Source organism: Dendrobates tinctorius, unplaced genomic scaffold (genome assembly GCF_039654945.1).
Source record: "Dendrobates tinctorius isolate UK_male_01 unplaced genomic scaffold, ASM3965494v1 ptg000196l, whole genome shotgun sequence".
NCBI lineage: Eukaryota > Metazoa > Chordata > Amphibia > Anura > Dendrobatidae > Dendrobates > Dendrobates tinctorius.
In genome coordinates, this window is record NW_027361863.1 from 23,489,653 (window position 1) to 23,506,580 (window position 16,928).

The following is a 16,928-nucleotide window of genomic DNA, read 5'->3' on the forward strand; positions in this document are numbered from 1 at the left end:
GTCTCTGCTCCCCTCCATGCTGGGGGTGCTCCTGCTCCCCTCCATGCTGGGGGTGGTCCTGCTCCCTTCCATGCTGGACGTGCTCCTGCTCTCCTCCATGCTGGGGGTGGTCTCTGCTCCCCTCCATGCTGGAGGTGGTCCTGCTCCCCTCCATGCTGGGGGTGGTCCTGCTCCCCTCCATGCTGGGGGTGGTCCTGCGCCCCTCCATGCTGGGGGTAGTCTCTGCTCCCCTCCATGCTGGGGGTAGTCTCTGCTCCCCTCCATGCCGGGGGTGCTCCTGCTCCCCTCCATGCCGGGGGTGGTCCTGCTCCCCTCCATGCCGTGGGTCCTCCTGCTCCCCTCCATGCTGGGGGTGGTCTCTGCTCCCCTCCATGCTGGGGGTGGTCTCTGCTCCCCTCCATGCTGGGGGTGGTCTCTGCTCCCCTCCATGCTGGGGGTGGTCTCTGATCCCCTCCATGCTGGGGGTGGTCCCTGCTCCCCTCCATGCTGGGGGTGCTCCTGCTCCCCTCCATGCTGGGGGTGCTCCTGCTCCCCTCCATGCTGGAGGTGGTCTCTGCTCCCCTCCATGCTGGTGGTGCTCCTGCTCCCCTCCATGCTGGTGGTGCTCCTGCTCCCCTCCATGCTGGGGGTGCTCCTGCTCCCCTCCATGCTGAGAGTGGTCTCTGCTCCCCTCCATGCTGGGTATAGTCTCTGCTCCCCTCCATGCTGGGGATAGTCTCTGCTCCCCTCCATGCTGGGGGTGGTCTCTGCTCCCCTCCATGCTGGGGGTGGTCTCTGCTCCCCTCCATGCTGGGGGTGCTCCTGCTCCCCTCCATGCTGGGGGTGCTCCTGCTCCCCTCCATGCTGGGGGTGGTCTCTGCTCCCCTCCATGCTGGGGGTGGTCTCTGCTCCCCTCCATGCTGGGGGTGGTCCTCCTCCCCTCCAAGCTGGGGGTGGTCCTGCTCCCCTCCATGCTGGGGGTGGTCCTGCTCCCCTCCATGCTGGGGGTGGTCCTGCGCCCCTCCATGCTGGGGATATTCTCTGCTCCCCTCCATGCTGGGGGTGGTCTCTGCTCCCCTCCATGCTGGGGGTGCTCCTGCTCCCCTCCATGCTGGGGGTAGTCTCTGCTCCCCTCCATGCTGGTGGTGCTCCTGCTCCCCTCCATGCTGGGGGTGGTTTCTGCTCCCCTCCATGCTGGGGGTGGTTTCTGCTCCCCTCCATGCTGGGGGTGGTCTCTGCTCCCCTCCATGCTGGAGGTGGTCCTGCTCTCTTCCATGCTGGGGGTGGTTTCTGCTCCCCTCCATGCTGGGGGTGGTCTCTGCTCCCCTCCATGCTGGGGGTGCTCCTGCTCCCCTCCATGCTGGGGGTGCTCCTGCTCCCTTCCATGCTGGACGTGCTCCTGCTCCCCTCCATGCTGGGGGTGGTCTCTGCTCCCCTCCATGCTGGGGGTGGTCTCTGCTCCCCTCCATGCTGGGGGTGCTCCTGCTCCCCTCCATGCTGAGGGTGGTCTCTGCTCCCCTCCATGCTGAGGGTGGTCTCTGCTCCCCTCCATGCTGGGGGTGCTCCTGCTCCCCTCCATTCTGGGGGTGCTCCTGCTCCCCTTCATGCTGGGGGGTGCTCCTGCTCCCCTCCATGCTGGGGGGTGCTCCTGCTCCCCTCCATGCTGGGGGTGCTCCTGCTCCCCTCCATGCTGGAGGTGGTCTCTGCTCCCCTCCATGCTGGGGGTGCTCCTGCTCCCCTCCATGCTGGGGGTGGTCTGCTCCCCTCCATGCTGGAGGTGGTCTCTGCTCCGCTCCATGCTGGTGGTGCTCCTGCTCCCCTCCATGCTGGTGGTGCTCCTGCTCCCCTCCATGCTGGGGATGCTCCTGCTCCCCTCCATGCTGGGGGTGCTCCTGCTCCCCTCCATGCTGGGGAGTGCTCCTGCTCCCCTCCATGCTGGGGGTGGTCTTTGCTCCCCTCCATGCTGGGGGTGGTCTCTGCTCCCCTCCATGCTGGGGGTGGTCTCTGCTCCCCTCCATGCTGGGGGTGCTCCTGCTCCCCTCCATGCTGGGGGTGCTCCTGATCCCCTCCATGCTGGTGGTGCTCCTGCTCCCCTCCATGCTGGTGGTGCTCCTGCTCCCCTCCATGCTGGGGGTGCTCCTGCTCCCCTCCATGCTGGGGGTGGTCTCTGCTCCCCTCCATGCTGGTGGTGCTCCTGCTCCCCTCCATGCTGGGGGTGGTCTCTGCTCCCCTCCATGCTGGGGGTGGTCTCTGCTCCCCTCCATGCTGGGGGTGCTCCTGCTCCCCTCCATGCTGGGGGTGCTCCTGCTCCCCTCCATGCTGGGGGTGGTCTCTGCTCCCCTCCATGCTGGTGGTGCTCCTGCTCCCCTCCATGCTGGGGGTGGTCTCTGCTCCCCTCCATGCTGGGGGTGGTCTCTGCTCCCCTCCATGCTGGGGGTGCTCCTGCTCCCCTCCATGCTGGGGGTGGTCTCTGCTCCCCTCCATGCTGGGGGTGGTCTCTGCTCCCCTCCATGCTGGGGGTGGTCTCTGCTCCCCTCCATGCTGGTGGTGCTCCTGCTCCCCTCCATGCTGGGGGTGCTCCTGCTCCCCTCCATGCTGGGGGTGGTCTCTGCTCCCCTCCATGCTGGTGGTGCTCCTGCTCCCCTCCATGCTGGGGGTGCTCCTGATCCCCTCCATGCTGGTGGTGCTCCTGCTCCCCTCCATGCTGGGGGTGCTCCTGCTCCCCTCCATGCTGGGGGTGCTCCTGCTCCCCTCCATGCTGGGGGTGGTCCTCCTCCTCTGAGTCTTGCTCTCAGTGATGACAGCAGCTATTGAGGAGGACTCTGACTCTCGCACCTTCTCCATCTGGCTGATCACATCCTCTCAGCTCTGTGGCGGCAGCTGCTGTCTGTGGGTGGGATGAGGAGCTGTCTGCAGCCTGCAGGACCCCCGCACACAGCCCCCATTCAGCTCTCTGATGAGCCCCCTGTGAAGTCTCCTGTGCCGCCCGCGATCCGCAGCTGGAGCTGCCGCAGGGTGTGAAGCTGCTCCGGCGGAGGGATGGCGGCTTCTGAATCGCCCTGACTGGCTCCTGTCGGGGCTCCGGACTCTTGGCTTCGGTTGCTCTCCATGTGGGGGGCTCACTTCACTTCACCACATCTCCCAGCACTTTTCGGCTGATTTTCCCTTTCTTCCCAGTGACAACAGGCTGCAGCCGTAGATGAGACTGAGCTGGGCAGAGAAAGGGACCCCAGGACCATCATGATGGAGCCCCCCAGAAGCCTGGCTCTGCCCTCCTCCAGCCTGGTGGGATTATGCCTGTGGATCTATCTGCTCTGTGCCTCTTCCACCAGTGGGGACATCACCTGCAGACACTGTCACACCCGGATCCAGCACAGGGATCGTGGATTACTAAGGGGAGACATGGGGCACCCAAGGGTGCTGAGGGAAGTTCTCCAGAACTCAAGGGGAGATGATGAGGGAGAAAGGCGAGAAGTCCTCCAACCCCAGGAGCCAGGAGGAGACCTCAACCCAGGCTCTGACATCCAGGAGTCAACGTTACACCCCACCAGGAAAGACCCCAGAGCTGCTCATATTGGGGGTGAGAGCAGAAGGTGGTGGACCAGGGTGAGGAGAGACCAATCTGGGGTGGGCAGACTTGGCAAGGAGATCTTGCTGCCTTCTGACCCCAGTGAGGAGGACCCTCTCACCAGCTTCCCTATGGAGGGGCAGAAGATCAGAAGATCTGAGAGTAAGGGGTCCAAGGAAGATGGAAGGTTTAACCGAGCCAGGATGGAGGAGATGAGGCTGAGCAGCAGCAGCTTCCCCCTGACTGGAGACTCGGCTCATAACCAAGCCATGGTGCACTGGACCGGGGGGCACAACAGCAGTGTGAGTACTGTGGAGACCTGGGACTGGGGGGCATAGCAGCAGTGTGAGGACTGGGGACCTGGGACTGGGGGGCAGTGTGAGGACTGGGGACCTGGGACTGGGGGGCAGTGTGAGGACTGGGGACCTGGGACTGGGGGGCATTGTGAGGACCCCTCCTTAGGGCCAACATGCTGGAGGATCCAGACCCATTTCCATCCATCTTGTTACCCTTGTTGCAAGTTTCACTCCAAACCTCTATAGGGTCATAGCTGGGAATCTATGGAATCTGTGTCTATATAAAGGAGCTGTCTGCGCTCTTCATATGTGATTATTGCAAGTGGGCTTGCTGGGACTAGTGGTGCCTAAACCGGGCTATCTGGGAACTACTTCTCCCAGCATGACCCCCTAGGGCTTGGTTCCATCCATGGATCCTTCTGTGTGCTCTCAGGTGTTGCCAGTAGCCTGTATGGAGCCCAGAGCTCCCCTTTATGTCTGCTCTGCCTTCTGGATGTGCCTGGAGTGCCAATGTCTGACCATTCACAGCCCTGGCTGATTTATAGCTTTAACCCATCGCTGTTTCCTCCCAAGTTCAGAGAGACCCTACAGACATGACATTGTCCTCAGGGGAGAGAGCTCGCCACCATGCCTGTGCCCATTGATTTGGGGAGGGGGGGGGATGGGGCTTATCAATGCAGGGAGTAAGGGGTTAACGCTGTCTGATACCAAGGCTGTATAGTCTACCATAGCATTAGGAGGCGATCTGCCATTTAACTCCTTATTGTCTGCAAAGCCAGACTGCAGCCATGCAACATATAACTGCAATCAAATGTCACTGTGGGTGTGTGAATGGGTTAATTAAGGCTCTGGATTATTCTATCAGAATATTCGTAGCTAGAAAGACCCTCCACAGACATCAGGGGGTCCCAGTCTCCCTGATTAACCAGATGCATTTTTTCTACAGTAGAAACTGCATTGTCCTGCGAGTGTTGCACTTTATTTATTTTTTTTTTTTGGGACTGCGATATACTAAATCTACCAGCAGGTGGCGCCCTTGAAATCTCTATTTTTACAGAATTACATTTGTAGGGAATAAAAAAAAAAAAAGAAAATCCATGTTGTAAATCATTCTGCTGTGTGTTCATGTGATATGCTGTAATTCTAGGTAGATTAGCCCTTTGATTCATTCCTATTGTCCTGATGTGGGATTTTATCCAATTTTGGAGACAATATTTATGTCATTTCTTCATTTAAATAAGACTCTGTCCTGTATTCTCAGGCTAGAAATGGAGGGGATATGTGAGACCCCTTTATAGCATTTGGAGAGGAGGCTGGACCAATGGTCCCACTGTGGTCATTGTAATCTTAAAGGAAAAGTCACATTCCCATAAAGGTGCAATATCTAGGTTGGGTTTGGATGAGTGTGAACAGGGGTTTATACGAGTCCGGTCTCTATCATGTAGTGTTGGCAGCTGAAGTCTATGGCAGGCGCCTGTCCATCACTCGCCTGGCAGCTTTCACCATCCTTGTATCTCACTCTAGTGTAATCCCCCCGTCCCATATTCCTCAATTACTGAAACTAAAATCTTATAAAATGTCATTTTGGTAACGGTTCATTTATTATTTTGTGCAGGAAGTGATATAAAATCTCTAGAAATGTCTAAAACCACAATTTTCAAATATTTTGTAAATTTATTACTGCATTTAAATTATGATATTATTCATGTTTGGAGGCATAAAAAAATCATGAAATCTTAAAATTAAAAAGCGTAAAAGAGGCATGAAAAACAAATCAAGAAATATTAAAATATATAAATGTTACACAGTTAAGAATGGAAACATTTTTATCTTTTTTTTTTTACTTTTCCTGAGGATGGAAATGTCACCACTTTGTGTCTTCTGTGCATTAGTGCTGGACCTCTCGCTGTAGCCGAGGGTTTCCATGGCTCGTAGGTGTTATGTGACTGTCCACCACTCCACCCATCATCTCCTCCGCTAGATACGGAGGCAGGCTGGGATTGTGGCACAAAGACTTAGTTCAGATACTGTGGGATTTTACAGATTTTCTTCATGATTATTTTTTTCCATCTGGTTTTTTTTTATGACACGCTATTATTTTTATTGTGTTATTTTATTTGTTTGTTTATTTTTACATTATATATATATATAATATATATATACACAGTACATGTGTTTTTCATGAACTAAAGTCATTAGGTGCAAATCCAGATGTTATCGATGGGATCTTCATCATAGCTGAGCTACGACACGGCTGTCAGGTGTTTTATTGGAAAGTGTCACTAGGTCCATCTGAGCATGCTGGGTCAACAGTATTCAAACTACAGGAGAATGGTACCATTGGCAACAAAGGGTGTCCAAACTTTTGGCCTGTACTGTATATTCTTTTCTCCTACTTGTTGCTGCCTCCTTAAGGGGGGGGTCTCTTCTCAATATTGTTCCTATCACCCCCAATAGCTCAGCCAATGTCACCGGTAATGAACTCTTGGCACCAAAACTTCTGTTTATGGTACAAATAATAATGTCTTGTTTTAAGGACAGCGATGTGGAATGTGGGCATTTTTCATCTTTGAGCAGTCATTCGAGCCATGGATGTAGAGCAAATGTAATTCCAGGACAGTAAAGACTGACGCTAACACAGACATGGCACCAAAGGTGAAAAAGCCAAGTCAGATTTGTATGATTTGTCATGAAGAATGTAAAATCTTCCCGTACTCCGGAATGTTTCGCCGCCCTGCTCTAACGGAGAGATAACCAGTGAGATAATGAATTACGCTGATATAAACTGATACTTTATGGCCTGATGGATCTCCGGCCTCTTCTGAATCTCTTCTCTAGAAGGATGAGTTTCCTATTTGCCACCAGCCATTCAGATTACTGAGAGGCGAATTCTATCAGTTATGAGGATATTTGTATGAGGACCAGTGTTACTAGATGAAGGCAGATCTGGGGTTCAGGAGCCAGAGAGCCGCATTCTATCTATCCATGAGAAATGAGCCTCAATTGTTCTCTCATAGAAGATAAGATAAGGTATTCCCTTACATAATCATTTTCAGTAACCAGTGAACGTAATGTCCCTGTATGTAGTCTCTCTTATATTTCCATTTCATCTATAGTTACAGAAAACACAGATAAATGCACTGGTAAATGAGGAAACATTGGTTGTGTTTTCCACTGATCAGCAAGATAGATCATCAATGCCCATATCTTACTATAACGGAAAAGTATCTACTGACCCTGTACTGATCCTGCGTTACCTCCTGTATTATACCCCAAAGCTGCACTCACTATTCTGCTGGTGCAGTCACTGTGTACATACATTACATTACTGAACCTGAGTTACATCATGTATTATACCCCAGAGCTGCACTCACTATTCTGCTGGTGCAGTCACTGTGTACATACATTACTGGACCTGAGTTACATCCTGTATTATACCCCAGAGCTGCACTCACTATTCTGCTGGTGCAGTCACTGTGTACATACATTACATTACTGATCCTGAGTTACATCCTGTATTATACCTCAGAGCTGCACTCACTATTCTGCTGGTGCAGTCACTGTGTACATACATTACATTACTGATCCTGAGTTACATCCTGTATTATACTCCAGAGCTGCACTCACTATTCTGCTGGTGCAGTCACTGTGTACATACATTACATTACTGATCCTGAGTTACCTCCTGTATTATACTCCAGAGCTGCACTCACTATTCTGCTGGTGGAGTCACTGTGTACATACATTACTGATCCTGAGTTACCTCCTGTATTATACTCCAGAGCTGCACTCACTATTCTGCTGGTGGAGTCACTGTGTACATACATTACTGATCCTGAGTTACATCCTGTATTATACTCCAGAGCTGCACTCACTATTCTGCTGGTGTAGTCACTGTGTACATACATTACATTAATGATCCTGAGTTACATCCTGTATTATACTCCAGAGCTGCACTCACTATTCTGCTGGTGGAGTCACTGTATACATACATTACTGATCCTGAGTTACATCCTGTATTATACTCCAGAGCTGCACTCACTATTCTGCTGGAGGAGTTCACCTGTGCACATACATTACTGATCTTGTATTATATTTCTACCTGCAAGTTCTGCAAAATGATTGTAAAAGTTTTGGTTATTTTATTTCTGGAAAGTGTTGTTATATGAGGGACACCTTGGCCCTGGAGATTACGCTCTAAATGCTTAAGGTATAGGGAGCCTAAAATAGGCCAATAGTACCGGAGGTGTTGGTAGCAGGTAGACTATAGTGGGGGGGGGGGGGGGGTCAGAAGAGCGTCCTCATCTGGCCGCTCACTAAGGCCTCTTTCACACTTCCGTTTTTTACAATCAGTCACAATCCGCCAGGTTTTGAAAAAAACGGATCCGCAATTTTTTTTTGCGGATCCGTTTTTTTCCCCATTGACTTCCATTATTGGCGGATTTTGACGGATTGCTGTCCGTTGCATCTGTTTTTGTGAGGATCCGCCATAATGTTGCTGTCCGTTTACATCCTCAAAGATTTCCAAACGGAGCTTGCAACGTTTTTTTGGCCGGCGGATCCTCCAGACACTGATTTAACCCGAAATTCTGTCTGGGTGCCGGACAGAAAAAAAAAAAAATTCTCTCTCTCTCTCATTCCCGGCCAGCGGTTCCTTTAAATTTCCTCATTTTGCGGATCCGTCCAGAAACGGATCCTGTGGCATCCGTTCACATCAGTTAAGAACGGATCCGCTTCTACGCCTTTTTGGCGGATTGTAACTGACACAAAAAACTGAAGTGTGAAAGAGGCCTAACATGGCAGCTCTGCCTGCGGCTGTCACTGGTGAGGACTCTGTGTTATGGGTTTTTACAGTCTCAGCATCTGCTGGTGAGAGGGAGAGACACAGAATGTGTGCAGCACAAGAGAAGAGCGGGAGCTAAGGGAGGAGAGGACAGTATAGTACAGGAGAGGACACGACAGGAGAGGACAGGTTTTAAAGAACTATTCTCAGAGGTGGAAAGTATCAACACCCAAAATATTTTCATGTGGAGCTGTCCGATGACGTCAGTCATTATATGTATATCTGAGTGTTACCGTCCGTCCGTCTGTCATTCTAGCTTTTGTTCTATTCATGTAGAGTATCTATGTGGAAAAAAAATGACGTATCAAAAGGAAAAGTGCAAGTATATAGTACAGGTATACAGTAGAGTGCAGGTGTAACACACTTATGCAGTGAGGAGGCAGTGACCACAATAAAGTTCCAAAGGCAAAAGTCTCTTTAATATTCAGAGTACTCACAAAGTAGAAGCACCAAAATGATATCCTCCGGATTGCAGCCGGGAGACAAGACAGTCAAATAATGTCTGGGTGCTCAGGGCAACTGCACCACCATATCAGGCAGAGGGGTGCCAGGAGTTTGCTCTGCTTGGCCTTGTGTTTCCTCACACAGACGGAGCCTTTTTGCAGAGCCGACAGCTCCGCAGGTTGCAAACTCCAACACTGACACACCTAACAATCCCGCAGGGCTTGTTTTTCCCTCTTTCCTAGATTCTGGGGCCATGAGCCACTGGTAAGATCCGGGCTGCAGTAAACGGACCGGCCCCACTTCCTTCCTGCAGTCCGTTTGAAAAACAAAAGCCCATACCTGGTTTTCCTGAACAATTCCTTGGTCACATAACTTGACCAAGTTCACACTCACTTTTATTCTGCTTTGTGACTCACAGGCGTCCTGCTGTGACCACAGGCACTCCAGCGGATCTAATACGCTTCTGAGCACATACTGGGGGACATAGCGTATATAGTCTAGGTATATATAGTACAGTTATATAGTGCAGATATGTATAGGTATATAGTGCAGGTACATAGTATAGATATATAGTGCAGGTATATATAGGTATATAGTGTAGGTATATATAGTCCAGGTATGTAGTGCAGTTATATGGTGCAGTTATATAGTGTATGTATATAGTGGAGGCATGTAGTGCTGGTACATGTATATAGTGCAGATATACAGTATATATGTCTATATTTTTTTGCACTGGTGTGCCACACGGCCAATCCCTGATGGTAGGCTGGCTGTTTCATTAGGTATTATTGCACCTGTGCAGCTGCCGTTTTACTTGGGTCCGCTACACCCTGATAGTGCATTTGGATTGAGGCCTGTCTATACAGGTAAGCATCTCTGCCTGTTTTTGTTTTTTTTCTTATATAGTACTTGTATATGGTGCAGTTATATAGTGTATGTATATAGTGCAGGCATGTAGTGCTGGTATATGGTACATGTATATAGTGCAGATATACAGAATATATGTCTATAGAGCAGGTATGTAGTGCATGTATATAGTGGAGTTATATACTGCAGGTATATAGTGCAGTCATATAGTGCAGATATGTATAGGTATATAGTTCAGGTATATAGTACATGTATACATAGGTATATAGTGTATGTATATAGTGCAGTCATATAGTGCAGATATGTATAGGTATATAGTGTAGATATATTGTGCAGGTATATATAGTGCAGGTATATATAGGTGTATAGTGTGGGTATATATAGTGCAGGTATATAGTACATGTATACATAGGTATATAGTGCAGGCATATAGTGCCGGTATATAGTACATGTATATAGTGCAGATATATAGTATATATGTCTATAGAGCAGGTATATAGTGTATGTATATAGTGCAGTCATATAGTGCAGATATGTATAGGTATATAGTGTAGATATATTGTGCAGGTATATATAGGTGTATAGTGTGGGTATATATAGTGCAGGTATATAGTACATGTATATAGTGCAGGCATATAGTGCCGGTATATAGTACATGTATATAGTGCAGATATACAGAATATATGTCTATAGAGCAGGTATGTAGTGCATGTGCATAGTGGAGTTATATACTGCAGGTATATAGTGTAGGTATATAGGTATATAGTGCAGTCATATAGTGCAGATATGTATAGGTATATAGTGTAGATATATTGTGCAGGTATATATAGTGCAGGTATATAGTACATGTATACATAGGTATATAGTGCAGTCATATAGTGCAGATACTGTATGTATAGGTATATAGTGCAGGTACATAGTGTAGATATATTGTGCATGTGTATATATAGGTGTATAGTGTAGGTATATATAGTGCAGGTATATAGTACATGTATATAGTGTATGTATATAGTGCAGGCATATAGTGCCGGTATATAGTACATGTATATAGTGCAGATATACAGTATATATGTCTATAGAGCAGGTATGTAGGGCATGTATATAGTGGAGTTATAGACTGCAGGTATATAGTGCCAGCATACATTTTGCAACTCAGTAACCTATGGTAAATGTATGTGTATTTACTGGCCCATGTGAACAGGGGGCCAACATTTTGGTTTGACAAAGGCTCGCTTGCACTTGCGCTGAAATGATGCCACCTGTTCACATGGGCCAATAAACACCAGGTTTTTGTATGGAATCTTGTATTGAACGATTGTATTTCTTTTCTATCCATCCAGTGGTGGGCACGGACAGGAGAGGACCTTTGTGTAAGAGCAATGCATGGGCCCTTTACAGTCCAGTAATGTGTCTGGGTACAGGAGCCACTTGCTGCTCTGGAGGTGATAGTGGCCCCTTACTACTTGGGCCACTGTGCCGCTGCACCGATGTCATGTCCACCCCACCGTCTGCCGGTCGGTCGGTCCGTCCTTGCACAGGATGCCGATGGTCCAGTCCTCCCCGCTGCCTTTCCACTGACGATTTGCGCCTTCCTCACAGCGAATATCATCTTGAACATCTCCGATAATCTTCTCACTGTTCCTCCGTGCCGGTGCTGAGCGCTGCTCTGAATTCACTGTGTAATTACGTTTGTTCCACCAAGTGATGTGCGTAGTTTTTTTTTTTACGATAGAAAAACGAGATACGAAAGTCGCTATTTTCAGCCTGTTATTAAGGTGGAAATAGGTGTAATTTAGAATCGGGAAAACTTTCTATCCGCGGTGATTCACATCCGCTGTCAGCCGCCCTGTCACAATCTAGAGATTATTTGCTGCAGCTTGTGGTTCTCCTACTGTTAGGGAACTACAACTCTCAGCGTGCCTCCTTACTCTACCTTGTACTGGAGATATATGGGCTATAAGGTCACCGGCTGCCTGTCCGCGGTGATCTGGGCTGTGGGGGGCACTGTCCATTAACCTGATGTAGGAACAGTCAGTCTTCTACTGGATCCTAGGGGCTGAAAAACTTTTGCTGACTGTTTCCAAAAATCAGGCAACAGAATATTGAACGCTGCTCAGGATATTTTAGGACTGAATTGAATGTGTATTTATTTTTATTTATTTATTTATTTATTTTTTTTTACGCCTTTTTTAAATAATGGATTGGTGACAATGATATCAACACTTTCTAATTGTTGGGGGAGGATATATTTTGGATCTTGAGATGTGAAGTGCATCAAACACAGTGCGACACTTTGTTAAATTTGGCCCAAACGAAGGCAACAAAGACAGAAGAAAGCGAGATTGTACCGAGTCCCCTCGTAATCACTTCCCTCTGTCATCATGACTTGGTGCTATAAATTTGCGCCAAACTTTTAGAACATTTTTTGGAACACGGTGTCATTTTCAATTTCTGCCAACTCGGTGCCTCTTTCAGCAAAGCCAAGTCACAAAAGACGGTTTCTTGTTGGCAGAAATGATGCTGGGATTTTGTGACATTTGATGAATGTTCCTCCCCAGCTCATTTTAGCTTGATAATGTTGTGGCCCTATAGGATTCCCATGCGCTGGGGGTCTGACTGCTGGGACCCCCACTGATCCTGAGAATGGGGCGTTGACGAGCCCTGCCTGAATGAAGTGGAGGTTGAGCACACGACCACCTCATTATTCATTCCCTATGGGGCTGTTGAAGGTTGTCACGGTGCGCATGCTCGACCTCCTCTCCATTCATACAGGGCTTGGAGCACTCGGACCCCAAGAGATTGGAAATGTCCCCCTTGCCCTATGGAGAGGGCAGAACCTCCAAACTTGGCCCATACCCTTTAAGGGCATATTGTACTTCTGGACTGGAACTTCGAGGTTTGGAGATGCACATCAGGGACATAACTAAACTGTTTTCTTTTTCCCTTTTTGAGGCTTTTGCAGCAGCCATGTTTGCCGATCCCCGACCAGTCATGGAGTGACGCTCCAGGAGTGCGGGTTTCTCTTATTTTACCCATTTCCTACAATTTCTGGTTTCTCAATGAGTTTAGCATTGACAGAGGTCATCCAGAGATAGAGGCTTAGATACCCTTATAGTGGCGTATGTGCACACGTTGCGGATTTGCTGCATATCCGCTAGTGATTTACAGTGCAGTGTTATTCTATGGGAAAAAAAACACCTCTGTGCACATGCTGTGGAAAAATCCGAGTGGAAATGCGGCATTTTTTTTCTTTAGCAGAAAGTAAATTCTTTGTGCAGATTCCGCAGCGTTTTTACACCCATTCCATTATAGGAATCCGCAGGTGTAAAAACACAGGCGAAATACGCAATAAATTCGCATAAAAAACGCGCGGATTTTGACCTGCGGATTCTGCCAAAAGATGCAGATTCTGCCCGGAAAATTCCGCAACGTGTGCACATACTCTTATACTTTTGCCTTTGGCCTAGTGTGCTGACCCCTGTGTGCCTGTTTGTTGTTATAGCTTGTTTATATGGTTCTGACCCGGTTCTGTTCCCCGTTGTGAGTTTGCCTGTTGATTCTGTACTGCGCTTCCCTCTCTGTGTATGACTCATTGTCTGTGATCTGACTACTCTCTGCTCGCCCCTCTTGTACCTTGCAGCTATCTCTGTGTGTGACTCATTGGCTACGTCCTGACTATTCTCCCTGTCTATGCCCCTTGGTAACTTTGTCTCGTGGTTACCCTGCTAGGAATTGTTTTGCAGCTCCTAGCTCTGTGGAGTTTAGGCCACGCCCCCAGCAGTCACATGCTTCAGGTCCTGCTGTTCTGAAGTACACATCTACTCAGCTGCTGCCCGCTCCACAGGTATCTCTGAGCACAGTTCGCTTTACTCAGGACACGCGCGCTGGCTCAGTGAGCAAGTTCAGTGCGGTGTTCCTGACAGACACGCTGGAAAAAACTCACCAAAGATGCAAAGTGTGCACACAGCCTTATTATCATGACTGTTCAGTCAGCATCACACTTTATTATAATGAGCTGTCAATTATATATCTTATTTTATATATAATGAAATCTAATTATTTATTAAAAACCTTTATTTAGTCTCAGATATTGAATGTATTTTGAATATTTCTATATGACGCTATTGCTTTGATCACTTTCTGGCACTATATGACGACTACTCTCTTGTCACTATTTCAGTATATGACGATATTACTACACTCTGGTCACTCTCTGGCACTATATGACGATATTACTACACTCTGGTCACTCTTTGGCACTATATGACGATATTACTACACTCTGGTCACTCTTTGGCACTATATGACGATATTACTACACTCTGGTCAGTTTTGGCACTATATGACGATATTACTACACTCTGGTCACTCTCTGGCACTATATGACGATATTACTACACTCTGGTCAGTTTTGGCACTGTATGATGATATTACTACACTCTGGTCACTCTCTGGCACTATATGACGATATTACTACATTCTGGTCACTCTCTGGCACTATATGACAATATTACTACACTCTGGTCAGTTTTGGCACTATATGACGATATTACTACACTCGTCACTTTTTGGCACTATATGACGATATTACTACACTCTGGTCACTTTTGGCACTATATGACGATATTACTACACTCTGGTCACTCTCTGGCACTATATGACGATATTACTACACTATGGTCAGTTTTGGCACTAGATGACGATATTACTACACTCTGGTCACTCTCTGGCACTATATGACGATATTACTACACTCTGGTCACTCTCTGGCACTATATGACAATATTACGACACTATGGTCAGTTTTGGCACTAGATGACGATATTACTACACTCTGGTCACTCTTTGGCACTATATGACGATATTACTACACTCTGGTCAGTTTTGGCACTATATGACGATATTACTAAATTCTGGTCAGTTTTGGCACTATATGACGATATTACTACACTCTGGTCACTCTTTGGCACTATATGACGATATTACTACACTCTGGTCAGTTTTGGCACTATATGACGATATTACTACACTCTGGTCACTCTCTGGCACTATATGACGATATTACTACACTCTGGTCAGTTTTGGCACTGTATGATGATATTACTACACTCTGGTCACTCTCTGGCACTATATGACGATATTACTACATTCTGGTCACTCTCTGGCACTATATGACAATATTACTACACTCTGGTCAGTTTTGGCACTATATGACGATATTACTACACTCGTCACTTTTTGGCACTATATGACGATATTACTACACTCTGGTCACTTTTGGCACTATATGACGATATTACTACACTCTGGTCACTCTCTGGCACTATATGACGATATTACTACACTATGGTCAGTTTTGGCACTAGATGACGATATTACTACACTCTGGTCACTCTCTGGCACTATATGACGATATTACTACACTCTGGTCACTCTCTTTCACTATATGACGATATTACTACACTATGGTCAGTTTTGGCACTAGATGACGATATTACTACACTCGGGTCACTCTTTGGCACTATATGACGATATTACTACACTCTGGTCAGTTTTGGCACTATATGACGATATTACTACACTCTGGTCAGTTTTGGCACTATATGACGATATTACTACACTCTGGTCACTTTTTGGCACTATATGACGATATTACTACACTCTGGTCACTTTTGGCACTATATGACGATATTACTACACTCTGGTCAGTTTTGGCACTAGATGACGATATTACTAAATTCTGGTCAGTTTTGGCACTATATGACGATATTACTACACTCTGGTCACTCTCTGGCACTATATGACGATATTACTACACTCTGGTCAGTTTTGGCACTATATGACGATATTACTACACTCTGGTCACTCTCTGGCACTATATGACGATATTACTACATTCTGGTCACTTTTTGGCACTATATGACGATATTACTACACTCTGGTCACTCTCTGGCACTATATGACGATATTACTACATTCTGGTCACTTTTTGGCACTATATGACGATATTACTACACTCTGGTCACTCTCTGGCACTATATGACGATATTACTACACTCTGGTCACTCTCTGGCACTATATGACGATATTACTACATTCTGGTCACTCTCTGGCACTATATGACGATATTACTACACTCTGGTCAGTTTTGGCACTATATGACGATATTACTACACTCTGGTCACTTTTTGGCACTATATGACGATATTACTACACTCTGGTCACTTTTGGCACTATATGACGATATTACTACACTCTGGTCAGTTTTGGCACTAGATGACGATATTACTAAATTCTGGTCAGTTTTGGCACTATATGACGATATTACTACATTCTGGTCACTTTTTGGCACTATATGACGATATTACTACACTCTGGTCAGTTTTGGCACTAGATGACGATATTACTACATTCTGGTCAGTTTTGGCACTATATGACGATATTACTACACTCTGGTCACTCTCTGGCACTATATGACGATATTACTACACTCTGGTCAGTTTTGGCACTATATGACGATATTACTACACTCTGGTCACTTTTTGGCACTATATGACGATATTACTACACTCTGGTCACTTTTGGCACTATATGACGATATTACTACACTCTGGTCACTTTCTGGCACTATATGATGATATTACTACACTCTGGTCAGTTTTGGCACTATATGACGGTATTACTACACTCTGGTCACTCTCTGGCACTATATGACGATATTACTACACTCTGGCACTATTTGACGATATTACTACATTCTGGTCACTTTTTGGCACTATATGACGATATTACTACACTCTGGTCACTCTCTGGCACTATATGACGATATTACTACACTCTGGTCAGTTTTGGCACTAGATGACGATATTACTACATTCTGGTCAGTTTTGGCACTATATGACGATATTACTACACTCTGGTCACTCTCTGG

General features: G+C 47.3%; 1 protein-coding gene across 1 annotated transcript in view; it reads left to right on the forward strand.

Annotated features, from left to right (window-relative positions):
- Nucleotides 1–2,765: 2,765 nt before the first annotated feature.
- Nucleotides 2,766–16,928, forward strand: part of SORCS3 (sortilin related VPS10 domain containing receptor 3) — an 812,800-nt gene continuing 798,637 nt past the window's right edge. Inside the window, exon 1 of the mRNA XM_073553075.1 lies at nt 2,766–3,849. Within this exon, the coding sequence (XP_073409176.1) occupies nt 3,220–3,849 (630 nt within the window). The 5' untranslated portion in view covers nt 2,766–3,219. The remainder of the gene's footprint in view (nt 3,850–16,928) is intronic.